Here is a 26,584-nt window from a genome sequence, read left to right as displayed (position 1 = left end):
CTGATCCTGCAGGCGGCAAATTTCGGCAACTTACAAATATCAAAACTTAGGATAACTCAACACTTACAAAGGTGTTGATAATGTATGTCTAAAGTACAGGTTTCTCAGGTTGCTTATGCAACTCCATACATAAACAAAAACTTACAGTAATGGTGTCAGCGGTAGTGTATTCATGGATTTCTTTTTAAGGCTACTTTGATTGTATTAATCCCATTTCCACTTTTAAAAAATCTGAAATATCTTTTACTTGAAGAAACAATATTCTCAAAGACAAGGAAGGGGTAATAAAGGGCAAAGAGCCTAGACTCTTTTGAAAAGATTTTTATTCTAATGCAAAGTTTAAAGAGCAAAATAGAATTCAAAGGTCTCTCATATGCAGGAAAGCAATTCCTAAAACAAAACAAAACAAAACAAAACAAAACAAAACAAAAAAAACAAAACAAAACAAAACCACTTTTGCCTGTTTTCATCCATTCATTCTATGAAGACAGCCTCCTGACTTATCATTTATATAGCCCATAGTTCTTTTCCATATAAAGAATTAGGATCTGAGAATAATTAGATTGCTTGAATTCTCAGTTAGCTTCTCTTTTCATTAGTTTTTATCAGCCAATGTCAACAAGTGGCCTCAAGTTCAATATGGAATTTAATGCAAGCTCAGAGAGATGAGATGCATTCCAGACATGCAAACCATAGACAGACCTTATGGAAACACTCCTGTTTTCCCACAATTACTACCTCTACGCTGTTCCCAAACCCTGCTATAAATTAATTTTTCAATAATGTGTACAAAATGAATCTTCATACCTAATGATTTTAATATTTCTATATCACTTATAAAGCACTATAACCCACCCAATTTAAAATTATTTGCATACTTACAGTAAGATTTCCAAACAGGAGGTCTATATTCATCTGTATCTGGAAGAATAAACACCAAGTTAACATTACTGAATATTTATATCTTAATCACATATGGTTAATATACATTAAATTAAGTTATATTAATATATACTTAATATATGTTTGTTGATGTCTTTGTGTTCTAGGCATCGTGTTAAGACTCTAAAGGACATTCAGAGGCTTTTTAGTCTTGATCTTTATTTTCTTGGGAGTACAGTTTCACAAAGATGTTCAAAGAAAGTGACTGTATTTATTCTACTGTTTAGCACATAAAAACACCAAGGTTAATTTTTACAGCATGCACTCATTTCTCACAGTCACTGATAGTCAATAAAGTCTTTGTATCTTTGGGCTTAATTCTACAATTAAGGGATTCTCAGATCCCTGAAATTATTGGAATTTTTTCTTTTTCAGTCAAATTCACCAGATAACAGTTTTAATCCTCATAAGTGTATCTCCCCATCGTATCTGGAGGATTCCAGTGTAACTGGTTTTACTAACTTCAGGAGAGAAGAGCAGCAAGGTACTTAATGTCTTCATATATCATGAACAATCAAAACCAGGAAAGGAGAAACACTTCAGTGGAGGAGAGTATCCAGGGAGCCACAAAGACCATGAGGTGAACATCTGCTTCTCAAGTCCATTTCCCCTCACTCTGCTTGAATGAGGGTTTAGGCGACAGTGTAAAAGAGGATGTGGAAAGAGATGGAAATAAAAACACGTGCGGGAGATGGGGAGAGTTAGAAAAAGGAGAGGTACCAGTGTGGTCTGGCATCTCATCAGTAAAGCACAGCTCAGTAATAATTTTGCTGGTCAAAAGCTCTGCCTGCAATACCATGTAGCTAAATCGGCTGACACAGCGTCTCGGCGTGGGAATACGTGGCTAGCTACCTCACCTGGTTCTGCTACCACCCGACATGAACCCATTAAGGAATCTGGTCCAAAAAATCCTGGTCTCCACGGAGGTAAGTAAATTTACGAAAAGTTTATGTAGAAGGCTGAATCTAGCATATGTAGGTCAAGTAAAAATGATCATAGACTCAAAACATTCCCCTCAACCTTTAAAATGGCAACACTTCACTTATGTTATCGTAAACCACACAAATATTTGGAGTCAGAGGGCTACAGCAAGACTATTAACGATAGGCATAAGAACACACAAAGGAAATTCTAAGTCATGTAGAAATTGCTTGGCACCCAGGAGTGTTCAAATATATCTTTTAATGAACAAATAAAAGATGACATGAATAAATGAGTAACGAAGTAAAGCAGCAAATACAGTTGCTTCTCGTTATTTCAAGTTCTATTCTACAGAGTCACCTTGAACACTCAATTAGTGAATACTGAACCACTGTTCCTTGGGGAAAACACAAAGTTAGGTTCCTATATGCCTCTGGTCACAACATTCTCATCAACCTATGAATACATAACCTTGTTTATTTGTTTCTGTTTAAAGACACCTTATTTAATAAATATTGTGATTCATTAGCACTGAACTCACAGCCAACAGCTGTATACTGTAACTCATGCCTCAGTGAAACTTATCCAACACATGTATCTTCTCCGTAAGAGGCATCACAGCCTTCTTGAGCTTCGGAACCTCAGAAAGCACTTCATCGCTATGTGTGGGGGCTTTAAACAGAGAGGACAAGGGGAGCTCCACGTTTTGTCCTTCTCCTGGTCCTGGCTGTACATGCTTCTTCCCTTGGCTGATTACAATTTGTACCTTTCCCTGTAATAAATCCTGACTGTGAGTGAGTTCTAGGAGTCCTTCTAGTGAATTATCAAACCTGAGGGGGTGTCAGGATTAAGGAAGCCTTTGGGACTGTGCCCTCTAACTTTGTAGTTAGCCCTAATTCCTCACAAACGCTGTACAAAGCCTGTACCCAAGCAGTGATAGATAGCCTTCTGCAGGTTGCTTTGACTTTGGAGAAGGTGAGAAAGAGGCTAATTCTCAAAATCCTGCCTCTGGAGAATTGTGTATCCAGTCCTAGATAAGACTTTCTTAGGGAAACATCAACTTTTACCTAAAGCTGTGTGGCTTTAGGAAATTCACTACCTCTCTGTATCTTATTCTTTATCTATAAAATGGAATAATATCATCATCTGAAATGGGAATAGTGACAATACAGGTTTCTTGTGAGGATCAAATTAGGTGTCATACATAAAGCACCCTACGCTTAGGAGAGCTTTAGTAAATGAGTACCCTCTTCTGCCCTCACCAAAAGTGAATTTAAAAACATAATGATGTTACCATATTAGCCTCAGGCCACTGCCAATGATTTCAGCTGTGCGTTCTCTTCTTATTATTTTGTTCTTCCCTGTATACCTACTATATTACAGAAGGCATTATTATTCAAGATGCTACAGATCACAATTATGTGGCCAAATAAAATGAGCATTTAGCAAATAACCAAGAAATAGTGGGAGAAAAGTTTGAGTTTCCTTTAATATTAAAACAATTCTAATGATTTAGTGACTTTTAACAGTGAAGTTTGGGGTTGTTTGAATTTTTTTAAGGTCTATTCATTTTTGAGAGAGCGAGACAAAGCGCCAGCGGGGGAGGGGCAGAGAGAAAGGGAGTCACAGAATCTGAAGCAGGCTGCAGGTTCTGAGCTGTCAGCACAGAGCCCAATGCGGGACTTGAACTCGTGAACGGGTTGAGATCATGACCTGAGCCAAAGTCAGACGCTTAACCAACTGAACCACCCAGGCACCCCTTGAGTGAAGTTTGGGTTTTAAAAGTCTTTTCCTAGCCATGTATTTTTCTGCTGATGGGAGTGTCAACTGGCACAACCTCTCTGGAGAGCAATTAGCAATACTTATCCTAAGCCTTTCAAAGTGTTTAACAGGCACCTGTTACGACAGAGCTCAAATAAGATGCTCTTTGAAGGAAAACCCTTAAAAATTATGACAATCTTTCTAATGCTCAGGGAGCCTTAGGTCACCTTGGTCTTTTTGTTGACCAAGTTAGGCAACGGGCAGGCACCACTGTCCTCAGAATCAGGGGAAAGCAGCCCATGGAGGGGGCATGGCTAGATGACTTAGAGAAACAAGCCCCAACCTCTTAGTGGGCAGAGTTAGTTGCTAGAGTTGGGGAGACGGATTTTTCTAGGACGCTAAGTCCTTCTAGAAGGGAAGAAACATCACTCCAATCTTTGATTCCTCAGATTCAAAGTTAAGGAATTCTGCTCCAGAAGAAACTCATAATCCAAACCAAGTTCCACTGGCAGGAAAAGGCAGAGACACTCCTGAAGTAAAACGACCTTGAAAATGGATTAACTGAACCGGTGATCTGGGGCCACACAAAAGTGCTTATGGGTTTATTGGGGAGGACAGATTCTGACCCAGCAAGAGACTGATGAACGAAGCATCCTCATCCTCCCTGGTACACTGAAATCATTGAGTATAAGAGCATGAACTAGCAAACTGCAATCCGGACCTCCACGTGGGGTCACTACTGTGATCGTAGCAGGATTCTCGCACAGAGTGGTGACACAGAGGCTCTTCTTCCCAGGAAGCAACTTTATTCCTGCCGGCATCGCTCAGTCGGGTTCGTACCCAAAGAACTCAGCCCCGAACGCCACGGGTGTAGTTTTTTAAATATATTGTTTACTTCTTTGTCTCCCATATATGGTAACACACAAACATGTAGTCTGATTAAGTGGTCTCATGTTACAAGGTCGTGAAGGATGTTGTCAAGTACACAAATAGCAAGGTTGCCTTGAGGGTTTTTTTTCCTTTCCTTAGGGAGGGGACCCTACCACATGACCTGGGCCAAGTCTGACCAGAAACAGGATCCCAGCGGCATTAGATAAGCAATTATCACAAACAATATGGGGCTAGTCTTCAACACTGACAGAAACTGATAAAAATAAGGAAGACAGAGAGTGTACTGTTACACTGCACCTCTCCTTCTGCATTTGGAAGAGGATGGGACCACTGTGGGACTAAGACTTCAGGGGCTCAAACCTACAGGAAGAGGCTGCCTAAAGAGAAAGACCCTGGACTTCCTGATAACTGGGGCACTGATTACCAACACCAACAACAAACAGGGGGGCATACTTGGCCCCTGAAGTTACATAACAGGTCATGTCAGTTCCTTCTGCATACCTTCTGACCCAGCAGTTCTGTTCTCGTTCTAGGAATTTACTGTAAAACAATTAAGGATGTCTGGAAAATAGCAATATAGAAGAATATCACTGCAATATTCCTTTAAGACTGAAAAACTGGACTCAACCTAAATGCCCAGCAACTAGAAACCAGTATGTTCAATTACTGTATATTCCAGCTTGAAGACACCTTGACTGCATCAAAAGGACTTTATCTTGTAATTTGTTAAAAGTCTGTTTTCTTGGGGCCCTAGGTGGTTCAGTTGGTTAAGTGACTGACTTCAGCTCAGGTCATGATCTCACAGTTCCTGAGTTCAAGTCCGCAATGGTCCCTCCACCATCAGCACAGAGCCTGCTTTGGATCCTCTCCCCCTCTCTCCCTGTCCCTGCCCCTCCCCCCGCCCCTTACCTCTCTCTCAAAAATAAAACAGACATAAAAAAGAAAGTCTGGGGTTGCTTGGGTGGCTTAGTTGGCTAAGTGTCCGACTTTGACTCAGGTCATGATGTCGTAGCTCATGAGCTTGAGCTCTGCATTGGGCTCTCTGCTGTCAGGGCAGAGCCCGCTTAGGTTCCCATCTCCCCAACTCTCTCTCTCTGCCCCTCCCCGGCTCTTGCTTTCTCTCTGTCTCAAAAATAAATAAAAACATCCACAAAAAAAAAAGTCTGTTCTTCTTTAAATATTTTACATCTCTTAAACCAGTGGTTCTCAAACTTTTGGTTTCAAAAATCCAGATTCTAAAGAGCTTTTAATATCTACTGATACGAACCACATTATAAAACTGACAAATTTTAATTTGTTTTCATTTGTTTTAATAAAATTTTTAGTTGCTAATTTGTTAAATAATAAGGGCATTATATTTTAACACTTTTATGAAAAAGAGCTATTTTTTCAAAACCAAGTATTTGTTTTACATTTTGCAAATTTTTTTCGTGTCTGGTCTAATTGAAGACAGATTCTCATACCTGCCTCTATATTTAACCTATTGTAGTATCACTTGCCATGTACCTTCTGGAAGATTCAAGCAGACACTTGTGAGAGAAGAGGAGTGAAAAAGGCAAATAATGTTGTCTTATTATTCTAATTTAACTTTGTGGAAACTGAAAAAAACTTGAGGAACCCCAGAGGTCCCCAAACCATACTTTGGGAAGAACTGTTTTAAATCGTGATCTTTTTGGCATATCTAGGATATGGGGTATGGTGGGCTAAGATACATTTCAACTAAGAAAAGAAATACAAAAGGTAGCGAAGAAAAGAGAGGAAATCGTGTGGTCTTTTAGCACTTTAAAGTCCTTTCAGCCTGTTGAAAGGAAGTTACAGGCCAATAAGTCCCAAATGTCTGTGATCTGCCTTCAGCTGGCAGTCTCTAGGGCTCCCCTCCCCCCTTTTTGATTCCGTCAGGGAAACCACCCACGCCAAGCTTATAAACGTGACAAACTTCCATCACTAGAGCATGACTGAGAATGACAGCCAGACAACATATGATTCAGGGACAGCTCACCTTAAAACCATCTTAAAAACTCAGGGACAGCTGCTTAAAATAACCTTAGTATGGTATGGACGAGTCTTTAAATTAAGTACATACCTACAAAATCCATTAGAAGATTTTCTCCATCACATTTAAGTGTCAGTAATACTTTTCTATCTACACAAAAGAAAATTTTATAAGAAAAAAAAGTTATGCTGCCACAGACAATGTTAAAATAATCAGAAAGTTTCGTTCACTCAGTAAATATGTATTAAACACCTTTGGGTAAGAATGTCAGTTACAAGGTGGGTCCAGATGTAATTTATTTAGGAAAATAAGGTGGACATTATTACACAAACAAGATAATAGAAGTAAAACCATGATTTTGTCAAAATTCCTGGCAAGAACAGGTCCCCAATAAGTATCTGCTGAACTGACAAAAGAAAAGAAGGAAAGGAGGAGTCACTTTTAACCAGAGCGCCAAGAAAGAAAAACAGAGATGGTATCCTCTGATGAGAGTTTTCAAAGACCGATGATTTTTAAAGTCAAGGAGCTAAGGAAAGGAGACTGGAGGTAAGAGGAAGAACACCATTCTGAACAGAGGGAATACAGTGATAAGGACACAGAAACAAGAGAGTTCAGAAGTGTTTGAGAAACCACGAATAATGCAGACTGGTTGAAATAAAAGACATGTTGAGGAAAGCTTGAGATGCAGGCACTGGAGGGATCCTGGGCTGAGTTGTCCAGGAAGCATCCACAAGTAATGAAATGTGTTTTCTTCTGCTTGGTACTTACTTCCCACTAAATACTCAGATGTCTGCCGAGAGAGGGGTGCTACCGTCAGGCCCAGACCAATTCTCAATTCTCATGAGGTAGAAGAAATAGCCAGTAAAAAAAAAAAAAGAGAAAGAAAAGAAAAGAAAGAAAGAAATAATACTTGCCAGTAGTACTGACGGAGCAAAGACGCAGAGGTGGGGAATAATGGGCTCAGAAGTCACAGGTGCGTCTAAGCAAGTGGAAAAGTAGAAAGGTTCTGTTCGAGACATTCTCCTATGTGACTGTAAGCAAAATCTAAACAAATAAATGCAGAAAGCCAAAAGAAAAAAAGAGAGATCAGTAAACTGTATGGAAAATGAAGACCAAGTTGATTAGTATGTACCGTCTGATCGCACTTTTAGAAATGAAAGAAAAGATGTGTGTGTGTACATACATATGGGGGCAGAGAGCCAACGAGACAGAATATGAAAGATCTAGAATAACATACCATCATTTAAGTCACATTCATGAGCTCTACATCAGCCTTTCTCATTCAGGTTCCTCATCTGACCCACCTAGCACAGGAAACGTTCTGAGTGACTATTTTCTCAGTTCCCCCACGTATGGTAGATAACCAGTGTCTCCCTAGAAGCACAGGAGAGAAGTTAACTTATTACATACAATGGATGCCCTAGGCTGTGGGGGCATTATTTTTTCCCAGAACCAGGAAGAATGAAGTTTCTCTAGATGGTGTTTTTTACTTGTCTTATAAGACTATGTGGTTTTTTAAAAAAAAAAAGTATTCAAGGAATATATTACATTTGTGCTAAGGAGGGGAAAAAAAACTGTTAAAAACTAAAAGTGTAAGTTAACTATCTGTAAGAAGAGAAAACCGTAGAAACTGATTCAGATAAAGAAAAGTCCCATTCAGGGCGCCTGGGTGGCTCAGTCGGTTGGGCGGCTGACTTCGGCTCAGGTCATGATCTTGCGGTCCGTGAGCTTGAGCCCCGCATCGGGCTCTGTGCTGACAGCTTGGAGCCTGGAGCCTGCTTCAGATTCTGTGTCTCCCTCTCTCTCTGCCTCTCCCCCATTCATGCTTGGTCTCTCTCTGTCTTGCAAAAAATGAATAAATGTTAAAAAAAAAAAAATTAAAAAAAAAAAGTCCCATTTAACAAACTCCACAAGACTAATTTTTTGAGTGGGCTCTTGAAATGAACACACTACCCTAGAAATCATACTCTCAGTCTCAGAGGCCTGGGAATCAAATATAAGCTTTGCGGCAAATGTACACATTTTGAGGCATCATCTTCCTCTACGGTCTTTGAATTCCCCTCAGAATCTCGTTGCAGGTCCTCATTTCCCTCTTCTCTCTGTTCTAATCGAATCTGCTGAATGGGAAGCTTTCATTAAGAAAAAGAGAAGTTGCATAATTAAATTTTCTTTTCTTTTTGGTTAACTGCTAGAATTGTGTCAAGGAAATCTTACTTTTACATATTTTGTCATGTCTATAAAAAATTATTCCAATTTTTTCTTGCTTTTCAAAACTTGAAGATACAGATTTTAAGCAAGTCCTAATGTTAAACTTATCTTTGCTATAATTTTCTTCTGTGCTTTTCTCTCTAAGTATTAATATTTTCAGGACATTCAATTTTCCTTTAATATTAAAAATTTCAAAATGCTCATCTGTCTCTTTAAACAATGATTAAAAAATCTTAAGAAAATATATCTAGAATAATATCTTTGATAGGATATAATTTACAATATTAGGGCTATTTGGGAGGTACTCAAAATGTTCATTTATTGACATGATTAAATATATTTATAAAATATCTTAATATGCTGAATTTTTAGAATAAATATAAAACATTGTATGACTGGAGCACCTGGGTGGCTCAGTCGGTTAAACGTCCGACTTTTGGCTCAGGTCCAACTTTGGGTCATGGTTCGTGGGTTTGAACCCTGCATCGGGCTCTGTGCTGACAGCCCAGAGCCTGAGCCTGCTTCAGATTCTCTGTCTCCTTTTCTCTCTGTCTCTCCCTTGCTCGCACTCTCTCTCTCTCAAAAATAAACATTAAAAAGAAATTTTTAAACCTTGTATGATTGAGTAAATCTTTGTGCTCTCTCCAACTGGATCCTATTTATATCCAGTATGTCTATGCATATTGTTCAAAATGACTGACTTTAGAAAACAAAACAAAATTTTTTCACTGTTTATGTGAATAGTTTGTGTATCATTATATAGTTATGTTAAATGAATTCTTTGGCTTAGAACAATATTTTTATGTTAAGTTTAAATCTGCTTAACTTTTTATTTAAAAGATAAATAGTTCACCATAGAACAGACTCGAATGTTAAATTTAAGCTGTTTGTTTTAGGCTCAAACCAAAAGTTTTTAACAATATGATGGATTTTTCTCAAAAAGGACTATGTTGCATTTTAAATGAGGTTTAGACTAATGAGGCATGAACACTCAAAAACTGTGATTAATGTTTTAAAGAACATTTGTTTCAGATTGTCTTTGGTTTGAAAATTAGCAATTTTGATTTCTGTAAAAAGAATGACATTTATTGACAAGAAAAAGAGTTTTTCTCCCCTTCAAATGAAGACCCACCTTTCAACCAACTGGCAAGAGATTCCCTGTCCTGCTTTAATCAGAAAATGAAAGGCATTAATGACATGTTGCTATTCTGTTTCTGTACCAAATTCTGGCATACTAAAATAATGAGATGCTTGTGATCACAAAAGTCTATTTTACTATAAAGTGATCTTTTTAAAAGAACAAGGGCATAAAATCCACAATAAATACCAAATAATTACTACTGCTAATATTTGAGTCACAAAGAAAACCAAACTTCTTACTCTAAAAGAAATGTATTTCTTAGAATATGAAAATTCAGAGGAAAAAAAGGTTCATAATAACATAAACAATTTCAACAAGGAACAAATAAAAAAGTGCTTCACTAGGTTTCTAGGTATCTCCTACCTTGACTAAACTTCTTTCCTAGAAAATGCTTCAAAACGTGGGAAGGAAGCATTTCAACTAAGATAATTAAAATTCACTCTGGAAAGTGATGGCCAAATCAGGTCAGTTAAATTCACCCTTAGAAAACACAAAGTCATTTAAAACTGTTCCAAGTTGAGAACTGATGTGTCATGATACAATTCTGACAGAAATAAACTATTTTTAAACCCAAAGATAATTGTTTTTAATTCTTCAGAGAATAATGACCCAGAACTGCTAATACATGGAAGAACATTTCTGACTGTAACTACAGTGCTCACATTCTGTTTCATCAAAGATCTCTAAAACCAAATATTTTGCAAATGCAGCGTTCATCTCTTCACCATGCACACACAGCATGGGGCCAACAAAGCCTCCTAAATGAGATGTGAACCAAACTTGGAAACCTCTCCTTTTTAAAACTCAAGTTTGGCTTTTAATGAAGACCTAAGCAATGTTTCCTCTAACCAACTTGGCAGACCTCGCAAGCAGACTACACAAACAAAGTCTTTCTGCTTACTCAAAGTTTTCACTATAGGCTTGGAAACTTTGCTATACACGGGAACTGGGTCATTCAGCTCAATTCAAAGGTAAGGGTTGTCATTTTCCAACCTACTGTTTCTTCTTCTAGACAGCAAGTCATATCTCTCTGAGGTTTTCTCTTTAAAGAATATGATAATTTCTGATACTGTTTATCCAACTTGTTGGCACATTAACAGAAAGTCCTCAGATAGGCCTACTTAACACCAGGTTTCTAACGGAGAACTTCAAGAGGAGACTTAACTGCCACCAAGCCTCCCGGTAACTTCTCAACATTCTCAAATGGCTCTCGTTTGGATTTTGTGAAGTAAAAAAACTCACCTTTAATAACAGGACATTATTTCCTAAAACCCTCTTCCACAAAAAATAGATGACACGAAACTCAATAATAGCAAAAAAAAAAAAAAAAAGTATACCCTTCTACTTGATTTCTCTATAGCTCACACACCTAAAATCAGACGGCAATGAATTAACTTTTTATGAAGTCCTTGTAATTCATCCTTAAAGGAATATACCATATGGCATAGACATTTCACCACACACACAAAAATATACCTGATTAACACTTCTTCCAAATCCAATAACTTAGACTTTTAACCATCCACAGCACTTGAAGTTACAGACAATAAAAATGTAATCACATGAAAACTCCTGGCAGAATTTTCACTTTTTATAAATACAAGTTCTGGAAAACAACCAAGTAAAACTATACTTTTACTGGAGATCTTCCCAGATAGTTATCTAAGAACCATAACCCTGTTGTCTCAAATGCTCTCATTTCCTTCAGTAGAAACAGTACAAAGTTGATCCTTGAACAACACAGGTGTGAACTGTGCAGGTCCGCTTATACATGGATTTTTTTTTTTTTTTTGATAACTACAGTACAGTACTGTAAATGTACTTTCTCTTCTTTATGATTTTCTTAATAACATTTTACTTCCTCTAGCTTACTTCATTCTAAGGATACGTATATAATACATACAACCTACAAAATATTTATTATTAGTAAGGCTTAGTAGTTAAGTTTTGGGGGAATCAAAAGTTACACTTGTATTTTCAACTGTGTGGAGGTGGGTGGGTCAGCACCCCTATCCCTGCAACCACCAAGGGTCCACTGTGTATCTTCCTTGTTCTTTTCTTACAGGAAAAGCTGCAATGTTTTTCTCTTAGTTGTTATTCATCCTTCAGACAATTATTCCCAACCCATGCATTTCCCATAAACCAACATAGTTTTGTAGCAAAAGGAGTCTATCGCCATTTTCTCGGGCTTAGCAGTTGCACTAAAATGTGTTTATTAGAATGTGCATTTTTTTGGACACAGATTCCATATAATAGTTAGGATTCCTTAATGATGAGAGTCAACATATCATTTTGCCAGCAAGCATTAAAACAGCAACCTTTCAAAATCTTGCCTTATATCAGTGTTTTCAAGCTTTATCAAGAAGACAGGTACTCAGAGCAGGGATATAATAACCCTTAAGTGAAACTCTACTGGGAAAAGAGAGATAATGCTCCTATTAGTAATAATTTGACATCACAGATAATGGAGATGGGAAAAGATAGCAACATATTTTATCATGATAATTTCCTACTGCATTTCTTTTAAACTGGACTTCTCTGGGAAAACCAGTCACCTAAAGAAAAAAAAAAAAAAAAAGCGGATTGTGAAGAACACAGAGAAGTTTGCTTTAGATTACAAGACGTGGGGCCAAATGTGGAAGAAGGCAGCTCAGAGCTGTAGGAAAGAAAGCAGAGTCTGATATGGAAGTAATATTGTGTTAACCACAAATGAGCAGAGCTGGATAATTCTAAGCACATGCTAACTGTCCCAAGGTATAATAAAATGCTCAGCGTGTTTTAATTAAATGTGCTTTGACTACACACATGACAGTCCAGGCTGCCAAGATGAAAAAACTCTTTGGAAATGAGAACTTGTGTTCCAAATTGATAGGTACCTATTTCTCTTCCTTTGAGAGCAGGACCTGGGGCATGAAAGCGCTCTCTTGTCCACAGCTGCATCCAACAAGGCCTGAAATGAACATGTAATAGACTTATTTGTCTTAAAAGTTCCTGCAGTGCAGGGACAGGAAGAGCAACTACCTGAAAGTATAATAGATACAAAGGTCTATCTTTTCTCAACTCTAAAATCCAAGTGTTTTGAAAAGTAAAAGTATTTTTATAACTCATCTGGCAGCAAACCCTGGTCTGTCCTAAACCTAAAAGTATTTTCATAATTCTTTATAATTCATTTGATGGCAAAAACCTCACCTGAATGGATACAAGAATATTTACAGTCTTAGGGCACCTGGGTGGCTCAGTTGAGTGTCCAACTCTTGATTTTGGCTCAGGTCATGATCTTATGGTTCGTGGGTTCAAGCCCCACGTCAGGCTCCACACTAATAGTGTGGAGCCTGCTTGGGATTCTCCCTTTCCATCTCTCTCTGCCTCTCCCCCACATGCTCTCTCTTTCTCAAAATAAATAAACTTTAAAAAAAAAAGAATATTTACAGTCTTTATTTATTCTGTTGAGTGTGACTGTTCATTTCACTGCAGAAATATCAATGTATGACTACAGAGTGTTTTCTCAAACATTGCTGGAGTGTCATAAAATACATATATATGAAATGTATTACCATTCTAAAATCTGAAAAATTCTAACACACATCTCTTGATAAGTGATTACAGATCCACTACTGTTACTATTATTTATAGCTGACCATGTTAAGACACATGTGAGAATAGGCCACTGTTCTGCTAGATTCTCTCCAATGGCTTCCTACGTCACGCAGAATAAAAGCCAAACTCTTTACAAATGCCTACAAGATTGCTACTCAAAGAGAACCACAACATTGACCTCACCTAGTAATTTGTTGGAAATGCAGAATTGCAGGACCAATTCCCATCTATGAGTCAGAAACAGCATTTTCACAAGACCCCCAGCTGATGTGCATGCATGTGATTTTTTGGAAGTGCTGACCCACAAGACTCTGGAGGGTTCTTCGTACCTTGCTAGGTTCACCTCTTCTTTCCTCTCACCTACTCCTCCCCAGTCTCTGGTTTCCTTGCCATTTATGAAACATAACAAGAAACACTTCCAGGTAGCTGTTTCCTAGAACTGGAATGTCCTCCCCGCAGGTATCTCTCCTGACTTGCTCCCTCACCTGCTTCAGTTCTTTCCTCTAAATGAGGCCTTCTCTGTCACCCTATCTAAAATGCTCAAAACCCCCTGACAATTCATATTCTTCTATTTCATTAGTTGTCATATTTTTTCTCTTTAGTACCTGTAACTATCTAAAGTACCAACACTTTACCAAATTCTGTTTTTTGTCTCTTCCCAATAGAATATAAGTTTCATGAGGGCAAAGAATCTGTTTTTCACAGTGCCTGGAACAGCAATTTTCAGTGTGGTCTGTGGACCTCGTGGATCACTGAGACTCTTTCAAGGGGATGCACAAGATCAATTTTCGTAATTATACTGAGAGGTTATTTGCTTTTCTCACACTCCGTGCAAAAGCTGTGGTGGGTAAAACTGCTGGGCTTCAGTGCAAAGCAATGCAGTAGCACCAAACTATCAGTTGTCACTGTACCCTTCACTACCACATGCAATCAGGCTTTAAAAAAATTCAAGGGGCGCCTGGGTGGCTCAGTCTGTTAAGCGTCCCAGCTTCGGCTCAGGTTGTGATCTCACAGCCCGTGGCTTGGAGCCCCGGGTGGGGCTCTGTGCTGACAGCTCAGAGCCTAGAGCCTGCTTTGGATTCTGTGTCTGCCTCTCTCTCTGCTCCCCCGCACCCCCACACTCATGCTCTGTCTCTCTCTCAAAAATAAACAAACATTAAAATTTTTTTTCTAATTCAATTTCACTTAATATTCTTGATGAAGGAGTTTAAAAAGCATTAATTTTATTAAATCTTGACCATTGAGTATGTATCTTTTTAATATTCTGTGTGAGAAGAAGAGAGGTGTGCACAAGGCATCCCTAAGGCAGGATATTATCTTGGGGAAAAGCATATGTGAGATCATTCAAGCTGTGAGGTGGACTAGCTGCAATTTTCTTCAACGCCATTTCACTGGAAAGGACTGACAAACTGTGTCTATTCAGACCTGGCTATATCTGGTAGATATCTTCCTGAAAATGAACAAAGTTACTTTCTCACGTCAATGACAATAACTGACCGTATTTATTGCCAGGCATAAAATCCAAGCTTTCAAATGAACATTAGAATTTGGAGCAAACTGTATCCACCATTATGAGCCTGACAGTTTGTTAATATTTAAAGACTTATCTCATAAGATTGATAGTGATATTAAAGAATGTGATTTGTTAATACACTGTATAGTGAAATGTGCTAACATTTGTAAAATCTGTGTAACTCAATGAACTAATGTTTCTGAAATGACAAAATACATTATAGTACAAAACCATGCATGGGTGAAAGATCTAGTCAGACAAGATAGACCAACGGATTTTTTTTAAAGATTTTTTATTTTATTAAGTAATCTCTCCACTCAACGCGGGGCTCAAACTCACAACCCTGAGACCAACAGCTGCATGCTCCAACTGAGCCAGCCAAGCACCCCTAGACCAATGGATTTTAATGTAACACCATGAAATGTTCACTGATATGGTTTCAGAGTCTACATTTCAACTGACCTTGAAGAAACTACCACTTGTCAAGTTTTAGTGTAGTATCAAAGAATAATCACTATTTTAAAAGATTATTGGGGCTCCTGGGTGGCTCAGTCAGTTAAGCGTCTGACTTTGGCTCAGGTCATGATCTCGTGGTTCGTGAGTTTAAGCCCGCATTGGGCTCTGTGCTGACAGCTGGGAGCCTGTAATCTGCTTCGGATTCTGTGTCTCCCTCTCTCTCTCTGCCCCTCCCCTGCTCGTGCTCTGTCTCTCTCTCTCTCAAAAATAAACAAACATTAAAAAAATTTAATAAAATAAAGATTATTAAATACTTCCCTCTTTTCCAACTACATACTTGTATAAGTTTTCTTCATATACTCCAATCAAAACAACACATCACAACAAATGACTACAGATATGAGCTTTATTTCTTTTAAGCTAGACATTCAAAGGGTTTGTAAAACTGTAAAAGAATGCCACTCTTCTCACTACTTTAAACATATAGTTATTTTCATAAAATTTTGTGTTAACATGTAATGGGTTTATTATTATTTTAAAATCAACTGATAATTTTTTTTTTTTTTTAGTTTCTCAATTCTATTTTCAAATACAGCAAACAGCAATACATGTGACCCACATAAACAAATGCTCCTTAGGTTCCGCGGTAATGTTTAAGAGCATTAAATGGGTCCTGCGATGAAAGAGTTTGAGAGCCACTGGCCTAAGACAATACCTAGTAGGTAGCAATAAATTTTGTTGCACTGAACACTTACATTGTGCTTGGCTCTTACTAAATGCTTTCACACTTACTTCGTTTATACCTCAAGAACAACTTTATAAGGTACTGTTACCATCACCATTTTCTAGATAAGAAAACCGGTACTTGAGAGAGACGAAGGCATTAGCTTAAAGTCGCAAGCAGTGGCGCCAGCACTTGAGCTGAGGTCATATGACTCTGGATCGCATGCTCCTGGCCACTACCGCTACTATGATAAAGGCGTGCTAGGTCAGAAACAAGACCAACGGTGTGAAGCCAGATGACTAAACTTAAAAATATGAAGGCACTAAGAAGGAGTCAACATAAAAAGTGAAATGCATTAGGAGGAGAACATCTAAGGAGGTTCATGTGAGCAGAAGAAAGGCCAGGCCAACTTCTTGGAGGCAGAATGCAAATGTTTCAGGAAGTACTTCAAGCACAGACCACACGGCACAACAACTATCACAGGCTGAAGAACGGACAATAAAAACCCTAAGATGTCTACTTGGTTTCCAGACTGGCTTCCAAGGATAATAAATCCCTTCTGGTCAGATTCACTCCTGACACTATTAAAGTCATCTTACTGCTGTTGGTTTCCCTGTAGCTCAAGCTTGAGTATAACCTTCAATGAAATGTTCAGCATGCTCTTTGGTTGCCACATCCAAACAGAGTTTCCACTTATCAATTTGGGTTGCCACCTATAAAAAGACTAAATCTATTAACTCCAAGAAGTGCCTCCTCTCAAGCCTGCAGTAAAGTGATATCCTGAAGTTTTGACATCTTTTAAAAAACTTTTTTAATGTTTTTATTTATTTTTGAGACAGAGCATGAGCAGGGGAGGGGCAGAGAGAGAGGGAGACAGAATCTGAAGCAGGCTCCAAGCTCTGAGCTGTCAGCACAGAGCCCAACGCAGGGTTCGAACCCACAGACTGTGAGATCATGACCTGAGCTGAAGTCGGACACTCAACCAACTGAGCCACCCAGTCGCCTCTAAAGTTTTGTCATCTTGATTGGATTAGTGACAAGAAGGGCATTTAATGTCTGCATTTTATGAAAAAGTCCTGTAAGGCCAAGAACAGTAATTTCTTCCCAGCTTCAAATTTTCCTAAGCTAAAAACTGCTGCTAGAATATGCAGATACACTTTTCCACAGTCTTGAAATTTCTACTTCCTGTAATATTTAAACCATGAATCACTCTTGCTAAGGATGATTAAAAAAGGAGTGAGCTAGGTTTGGGAAAGAAAAACAGAAGATGAAGTGGGTGGCAGATCAGCAGCCATGATGTAGCAATGTAGCATTCAGATCCACAGTGGAAGTCCGGGGGGGAAAAAGCAAAGTCAAGTCCTGGAACTGTTTTCCCCACTCTATTGGGACAGAGGTCAAAAGTCAGTTACAGTGTTCACTGCCGTGCTAATACGTTCAATGTTGAGACTGTGACAAGTTAAGCTTGACAGCCCGAATCAGGAGGTTTGAAAAAGTTCGACTCAACTATACATAGGGAAGACCTGAAATAGAAAAGTATAACCTCTTAATATGTATAATATCTGCAACAATGAAAAACAATGAATTTATATGCATATTCTCAAAATTTGGGGAGATCTTAAAAAGCTCCTAGGATATAAGGAGGTAAGAATAACAACTAATGTTCTTTCTCTGGTCTTCTATCTTCATTTTAGTTTAGTGACTATAAAAAGAAAATGAAGAGGGCTTTCATAGCTTCACCAGTGATCTAGGATTACCCTAACACTGGAAACCTTCAGTTCCTCAAACACCAATTCTTCTACATGGGACCATCAAAGTAAAAGTATAAGATCAGTAAGAGAATGCTAGATAACAGTGACGATGCTCGTTGGTATTTTCCAGAGTTGAGTGGGCTGGTGTCCAATGATCTTGCCTCCTTCCATCACTGCCTATGCTTCAACGTATGATATACAGGACTGCAGCAATTCAACATTTTGCTGGATCATAAGACAGAAAACATGTAAATGAAACACAATTATTAGTATTTAAGACTCCACAGAGTACTGTGGTCTTTTTGCACCACAGCAATGGACCAACTTAGACTGCTCAAAGCCCATTCCCAAAACACAATTTTCTTAGGAAGGGCAGAAACCAGGAACAGAAGCTAACATTATATCCACTAGTGTCTGGGAAACTAATGACTGAAACAAAGTTGCAAGGTATTTTTCCATGAATAGATCAAACACTCAAAAGAACCAGGATGGGTGGGTGCTTCACCCAAGAGTACTCAGGGGGAAGAGGAATGATACATTGTCTGCCAGGCCAGTGTTAAGTTTCAGAAAGGACAAGAGGACCTGCCCTATACTAGCTTTGTCAGAACTGGTTACAAGTATGGACTCTGTCTGTTGGACTAGTGCTTACTAATTGTGTCTCACCCTGGGCAAATGAATACTAGCTGTTATTATTAGAAAAAAAAAAATAACTTGATTCCTGAGGTAACAGACATTAAGGAAATTCGCAGGGAAAGAAATGTAGATGTCACTAGGAAGATTTTCATAGACAGTCTTCAGAACATGTAAGATGCCATAACCTAAGCCATTACCTAACAATATTCCTTTTTGTCGTTCCGCCACGAGCATTTCCTAAGCTACTGAACATCTTCTGTAGCATAAGTGGCAAAGAGTTTAACAGAAAGTGATCATCGGATTTGGAGTCAAAGATGTTTAATTCAATTCCAGCCACCATTTATCTGTTAAGACTTCACCCCCCATGAACATGACAATTATATATATGACAACCTATGACATATATGCCAATATTACATATCATAAATATATAGTTATATATATTACAAACATTTAATTTATATATATATACATATATGTGTATATGTGTGTGTATTTATTTATATATATATCAAGCATGGGCACAGTAAAAAACAGGTTCTGGTTAAAACTGTATACAGAAATGTCTGAGTTAAACCAGTGGCAGGGATCCCTTATACAAAGACACCTAGGACTCCGTGAATTCCTACCAGCTCTGATGGGAAGTGAGGACTACTACCACGTAAACAGAGAACCTGGAAGTCTCTCAAGATACCACACTTTCAATGCCCTTATGTAAAAAATGTCACTTCTTTTTTCCCTCACTTCTACTTCAGGATCAGAAAGAATACTGTGTCAATGCCCCCACACACTTCACACATGAAATGTTACAGTTCAATAGTTTTACCAAAATGAAAAGCAAGATGATCAGTTTATTTTTAAATATCTAAATAGAGTCTTTTTTTAACTCCAGACTTGATACAGCTTTCTAATAAGCAATATTATTTGTTACTCAAAAAGCAGACTGAATGATTTATGTCATGCAGCTGTGAACAAGCATTTTGTTGGAAATACTGTGCATGCTTTACTGCACTAACATTGTTAGAATGCCCTCAAGGATGCTGAATACTACGGATTGGAAAACAAAAGGTCATTGTCACAGGAAAATGAAAAAAGACTTATCTGATTCAAACCAACATCAAGCACAGAGAAATGACAACAATAGAAAAACATTTCATGTGCCTTTATCAGTCTGTAAAGGAGAGTTATTTATCTCTAATAAGACTTACAATTCTTGTAATATATCATAACAAAAATAAATGAATTCATTTAATTGTTCACAAGTGACAATTAGATCACATTCTGTTTTCTCATAAATTTAAAAATATTTGGTGTACCTTTGAAAGTCAATGCAAATATGCTGGTAGTAAATGTTTTCCCAACAGCAATGAAATGCTCAAATTTAAAGGTAAAGTAATTTCATTTATATCATTAATATATACCCATACATGAGACCAGATTATTTCACACATACTATATGTGTATATGAAATTAACAATTTCAGGGGCGCCTGGGTGGCGCAGTCGGTTGAGCGTCCGACTTCAGCCAGGTCAAGATCTCGCGGTCCGTGAGTTCGAGCCCCGCGTCAGGCTCTAGGCTGATGGCTCGGAGCCTGGAGCCTGTTTCTGATTCTGTGTCTCCCTCTCTCTCTGCCCCTCCCCCGTTCATGCTCTGTCTCTCTCTGTCCCAAAAATAAATAAAAAACGTTGAAAAAGAAAAAAAAAAGAAAAAAAAAAGAAATTAACAATTTCAGAAAATTTGAGTCCTCAGTATAAAATATGTGCCTGCAATTTTTTTAAATGTGTATTTATTTTGAGAGAGAGAGAAAGACAGAGTGTGTGTGTGTGCACTCGTGCGAGCGGGGCAGCGACAGAGAAAGAGAATCCCAAGCAGGCTCCATGCTTTCATGCTGTCAACATAGAGCCAGATGTGGACCCTGATCTCACCAACTGTGAGATCATAACCTGAGCCGAAATCAAGAGTCCGACACTTAATTCATGAGCCACCCAGGCACCCCCTCTGCCTGTAATCAAAAACAAAAAAACAAAAACAAGAACAAAAAACCTCTTGATTTTCTATGTAAATAGGCCATAAAAAATGATAAAAATAACAGGTGACATACTGACAGAAGCTACACTGGCCACTGGGCATTAACTGTCCTAACAAAGTTGTCTAACAGACAAGGAAGGTAATTTCTGCATTTTACTGGTACATGTAGTATCTTCTGAAAGCACAGGAAGTTATTTTTTGATAATTTTTTTAATGTTTGTTTATTTTTGAGATAGAGACAGAGCATGAGTGGAGGAGGGACAGTGAGAGAGGGAGACACAGAATCCAAAGCAGCCTCCAGGCTCTGAGCTGACAGCACAGAGCCCAATGCGGGGCTTGAACTCACAGACCACGAGATCATGACCTGAGCTAAAGTCAGATGCTTAACCGGCTGAACCACCCAGGTGCCCCTGAAAACACAAGAAGTTTTAAGAAAACTCCTGGTGTCAAACAAATGCATGTTATTAACCTCACCATTTTATTCCCCCTACTACTCAGCAGTAAAGGGCTGATACAATCAGAAGCAAGCTAGACTAATAATTAAAAGGTATATATTTGTGTTTATTGTATAAATACAAGTCTTGCCTCTAAAAGAAAAGTGTGGGGAAGCAGGGGGAATGGTTTGTTTTTCATATATTTGAGAATTCTTATTTCTGTGAATTTTTTTTCTCCATTTTTTTTTATTTTGAGAATATCCAAGCCTACAAAAAAAAAAAAAATGAAAGAGTAAGTACATTGTTTAGTGCATCTTTCATCTAAATTCACTAATTGCTAACATCTGCCCCATTTGTTACCTCCTCCCTCCTCTAACCCCCCAAAACAATTTCAGAGTAAGTTGCAGGCATCACAAAACTTCACTCATACGTAGTTTAGCATGTATATCCTGAAAACAAAAATTCTCCCATACGCACACAATACCATTCTCACACCCAAGAAATTTAACCCCCTTGTAAGCCAGGAAAAACAGTCATCGCTATTTACTATCTGGGTCCATGAAACTTTTATTTTACTTTTTGTGTATTTAAGTCATTTTTTAATAGCCTACCAGTTCAAGACTAAAAGGAGAGTGAAAAACAACCTATTATAAATTTAATAAATATTTAAACATGGCAAGCCCAAATCTGATTCCATATTTTTCTGCTTCGAAAATAACATGTCTTGACATTATTTTTTGAATACAACTAGTTGCTCACCAACAGTCCTACGTGAACCTACATATTCATTTTGTAAGTACTGACTCCAGGTCTCAACTACATCTGTAATACAATGTAGCTTCTCATTGAGCTGGCTCTTTTTCTTGCACTTACATTGTCAAAATGCAATATTTCACATTTTAAAAATATCTTCTTAATGTTCTAGCTTATAACTATTTCTGGTTCTTCCTCTTACACTTACATCTTCAAAACATAACACTTCTGAAAACTCAGATGGCTCACAGTTTTGTCGGAGAGAGGAGAGTCATCTTCTTTGCTCCATAATTGCAAAACTTTTTAGATTTGTAAAAACTAATTAAAATGACCAATCCAATAAGTTTGTCATTTCCACACCATCTCTTTCCTTCCTGTCACTTCTGTACACATACCCATCTTAACCTGTCCAGTTAAGAACTGTATCAGGTGTATTCAAGTGCACAGGCATCGGGAAAGATGAAAACACTAACACCCTCTGTCCTAATAGCAAAATGGGATGGTCCCGATTCTTGATGCAAAATATGATGCAATGAAATGTTTCCTGTTGAATGACTAACTGGATATTAATACCTGATTTCCCTTTTTCGTTAGACACATACTGTTCGTTGTCAATTCTTGAGTTTGAGAATATTTGCCTAACAATTAGTTGGCACTTTTTTTTTTCCTATAAGCGGCCAGATAAGGAGCCAAATATCTTCAGCTTTGCAAACCAAACCACCCCTGTCTCGACTACGTAACTCTGCCTGTACAGTTGGAAAGTAGCCACAGACAACATTAAACAAATACGCATGGCTTTTCCCAGTAAAATCTTATTTTGGGAAACAGGCAGTAAGCTGGCTTTCTGACCCTGGACCTTGGATATCATCACTTGATAATTTACGTTCTTGGATTTCTTCTGTATGATAAATTTAACCATCATCAATAAACTCTAGGGGACTATGATATGTTCATCTTCTCATTTATCTATGAGTTGTGAAATGTCTTCCTCTGTCAAAATACTTTCCTTTGCCATTATGCGCAGGAAATAAAAAACTCTAAATTTCTAATTGTGTTCAGTGAAGTGTGTTCAGTGAAATTTTAAAACACAACTACAAAGATAGTGACTCCAAGCTTCTCTTATACCTTCTTAAAAGATGATGCAATACTTTGGGCAGCACAGTAAGAAAACTGGACAATGACAAAACAGCAAGCATGTATTCCACAACCACAGTGTTCCTCTGTTTTCTTGTTAATTTTAGCGTTTTTTAGCATAATTGAAAATAAAACTGGTAAGTAATGATGAAATAATTCCTAGGATGAGAAAGTGGCAAAATGTTTCAAGATACAGGAAAAATAAGATCATAAAAATCCCTTAATGTATCTTAGATTTATAAAGAAACCCATATGGTAATGGCAAAATATTGTTCTATTTTTTAAAAGGTAAAATTTCCTTTGTTCTTTAGAAGATCCCTAACAAATAGCTAGAACTTCCCCAAAAAGAAACTCAATAATTAATACTGAATAAAAAGGACCCTGACGGCATGTCAAGATTCAAACACATCATCAAATATACCCAACTACGTGAAAATGTCCTTTTGTTTTTTGATCCAGGATCCAAAGTTCATGCATCACATTTGGTTGCTATGTCTTCTTAGTGTTCTTTAAACAAGAACAATCTTGCTCTCTACCTTTTTAAAAAATCTTTCATGACAGTGACATTTGTAAGAAACCTGTAACTTGTCTTGTAGATGTCCACATTCTGTATTTCTGTGATTACTTCCTCATGATTCAGATCAGGACCTGTTACATACTTTTCCAGTCCCTTGTTTAAAAATTATTAAGAATTGCAAGATGGCAACGGCACAGCATTAAACCCAAAGCAAGGTTCTTCGGAGTGTGGAGCCGTGTGTGACTGCTCACCTCCACACACCCACCAAGCCAGTAAGGATTCGGAATAAGCATTTCTGCAAGCCTACCACACAGATGATGATTTAGACTCCCCACTGTATCACATAGGAGACATAGCCATTTTGTAAATATTAATTCCAGACTTCAAATACATCTCTAATCAGTTCTAGTTTATCAGGACTTCTGGTTCATTTTTTTAACTAGCATTTGTCAAAATGCAATAAAGACTCTAGATTTAAAATACATCTTAATAGGGGCGCCTGGGTGGCTCAGTCGGTTAAGCGTCCGACTTCGGCTCAGGTCATGATCTCACGGTCCGTGAGTTCGAGCCCCGCGTCGGGCCCTGTGCTGACAGCTCAGAGCCTGGAGCCTGTTTCAGATTCTGTGTCTCCCTCTCTCTCTCTGCCCCTCCCCTGTTCATGCTCTGTCTCTCTCTGTCTCAAAAATAAATAAAAAAACATTACAAAAAAATTAAAAAAAAATACATCTTAATAAACTGTAGCTAATGTGAGATGTAGTTAATGATACACAGTAATTTTAAATTGCTCCCAGCATACTATCCTTACCCTTCCATGCTGACTGGAATAAATTCATAACATAAAATAAAATGTTTTCAAAATATCCTGGAAATAAAAATGATAGCCAAACTTTTAGTGACTCAAGAAAAGAAAATGTGCATCATCGTCAATCAGATAAAATCTCACCCATCAAACACATACCAAGTGCCAACTATGGATGAGATCTTGGACTAAGTTATACAGAAAGGAATATGAGTAGAACACAGTCCTATACTGGAGAGTTCCATAGTTTAGGGCTGACAAAAGACATGAAATATTCACAATGCAGTGTGAGGAATGCTACAATAGAGTTACTAATACCAGGAGAGCCAATTTCAAGCCCAGACTCGGCCATTTACTAAATTTTAGGAACACCCAGCACATTTGGCATAGGGTTCAGTGGAGTCACAATAAAAAAGGAAGAGCTCTGGAAACAAAATTATTAAGTGATATAGAAAAATGACAGGTATTATCATTATCAAGCATAATAACTTGTTCTTGATACACAAAGTGATTATTTCATTTGATAACATACTCATGAGTCATGGGTGGTTTCCCAGATGATACGCTAGGTATGGGTTTTTAACGAAAGCAAGATCAACTTAATAATGTCACCCAAGCTAAAATCTCTGTCCTCTCTGTTCTTCTTTCTCTACAGTCAACCCAGATAGGCAGGTTCTGGCCACCCATAACCCGAGGGTACGAGGCAGTATTTGGACCGTACGTAGGATTAACATGGCACATCTTTCTAAAGCAATTTGACACTAAGATTTATAATTCTTAAATTTTTGTATTCCCAGCTGACTCTTGCTCTTCCTTAGGGCAAGGGGAGGTTACAAAAGTCCTAAGAATAGAAATGCTTCCTAACAAAAAACATAACTGGAACCGTTGGCACTTTTATGTTATTAGGGTATTATTCTTGCTGTCAAGTCTAAGTGAACAATAAAAGCTAATGCTCTGGGAAAAAGACAGGCTAGTAACACTAACCGACATCACCTCTGCTATCTTCAGTTCACCAAGAAAGTAGAAGGACCCAACAGCAAGATTTAGAAGGGGGAAAAAAAAAAGTTTTCCCCTAGGAACCCATGTTTTGTTTGTTTGCTTGTTTAATTGAAACAAAAATCCTCACAAAGTCCCACACATCAGTTCAATTTCCTGCTGCAACTACATTTCGTCAGGTTTATAAACACTCCTTCTCTGACACTGTGAGTTCCTGTGATATAAAAATAGCTGATGTCCTGTTTTTGCATGTGAAAACTTACAGTATTATGATTTTAAAACAGTTTTCAAACAAGAGCATGGTTAAAAAGGAAAAGGGTGCAAGATTAAGCTTACAGCACATGTGGAAGTACAAATGATTACTAAAAAAAAAAAAAAATTCAGGGACGCCTGGGTGGCTCAGTCAGTTAAGCATCCAACTTCAGCTCAGGTCATGATCTCACAGTTCGTGAGTTCAAGACCCACATTGGGCTCTGTGCCGACAGCTCAAAGCCTGGAGCCTGCTTCGGATTCTATGTCTCCCTCTCTCTGTCTCTGCCCCTCCTCGGCTCACGCTCTGTCTTTCTCAAAAATAAATAAACATTTTTGGGGCTCCTGGGTGAGCTCGGTTGAGCGTGCGACTTCGGCTCAGGTCATGATCTCACGGTCCATGAGTTCGAGCCCTGCGTGGGGCTCTGTGCTGACAGCCTGGAACCTGCTTCAGATTCTGTGTCCCCTCTCTCTCTCTGACCCTCCCCCATTCATTCTCTGTCTCTCTCTGTCTCAAAAGTAAATAAACGTTAAAAAAAATTTTTTTTAATAAATAAATAAATAAACATTTTTAAAAAAGAGAGAAAGAAATTCAGAAAATAGCTGGTTTTCTTTTTTTTTTTTTAGTGCTTGTTTTTGAGAGAGAGAGAGCAAGAGAGAGAGAGAGAGAGAGAAAGAGAGAGAGAGCGAGCTCGAGCAGGGGAGGGGCAGAGAGAGAGACAGAGACACAGAATCCAAAGCAGGCTCCAGGCTCTGAGCTGTCCACACAGAGCTGGACGCAGGGATCAAACTCACAAACTGTGAGATCATGACCTGAACTGAAGTCAAATGCTTAATGGACTGAGTCACCCAGGAGCCCCTACACCTGGTTTTCTAATGGTGATTAGGATGCTATGTTTTTCATCACCACAACTAATGAATCAGTCATAATTTGTAGTCATCATCTCAAAAGGCATAAGATGTACTTAAAAAAATGACTTTAAAATGGACAAATTGTTGTGAACAAATGAACCTGAATAATTTACTTATATTTGCTATATGCACACCCTCCTTAAGATGGTTCATCTTACAATTTTTCAACTTTACGATGGTGGGAAAGCAACATGCATTCAGTAGAACCATACTTTGAGTTTTGAATTTGGATCT

The 26,584-nt window shown here is 38.1% G+C and overlaps 1 protein-coding gene across 1 annotated transcript in view; it reads right to left on the bottom strand.

The window, feature by feature from the left end:
- CHN1 (chimerin 1) overlaps positions 1-26,584 on the bottom strand; it is a 202,340-nt gene that overhangs the window by 153,513 nt on the left and 22,243 nt on the right. Inside the window, exon 3 of the mRNA XM_019460115.2 lies at positions 883-921. Within this exon, the coding sequence (XP_019315660.1) occupies positions 883-921 (39 nt within the window). The remainder of the gene's footprint in view (positions 1-882; positions 922-26,584) is intronic.

Source organism: Panthera pardus, unplaced genomic scaffold, assembly GCF_024362965.1.
Source record: "Panthera pardus isolate Hobbes unplaced genomic scaffold, ASM2436296v1 HiC_scaffold_10, whole genome shotgun sequence".
NCBI classification, from domain to species: domain Eukaryota; kingdom Metazoa; phylum Chordata; class Mammalia; order Carnivora; family Felidae; genus Panthera; species Panthera pardus.
Note: the sequence above shows the minus strand (reverse complement) of the source record. Positions and strands in the feature narration are given on the sequence as shown.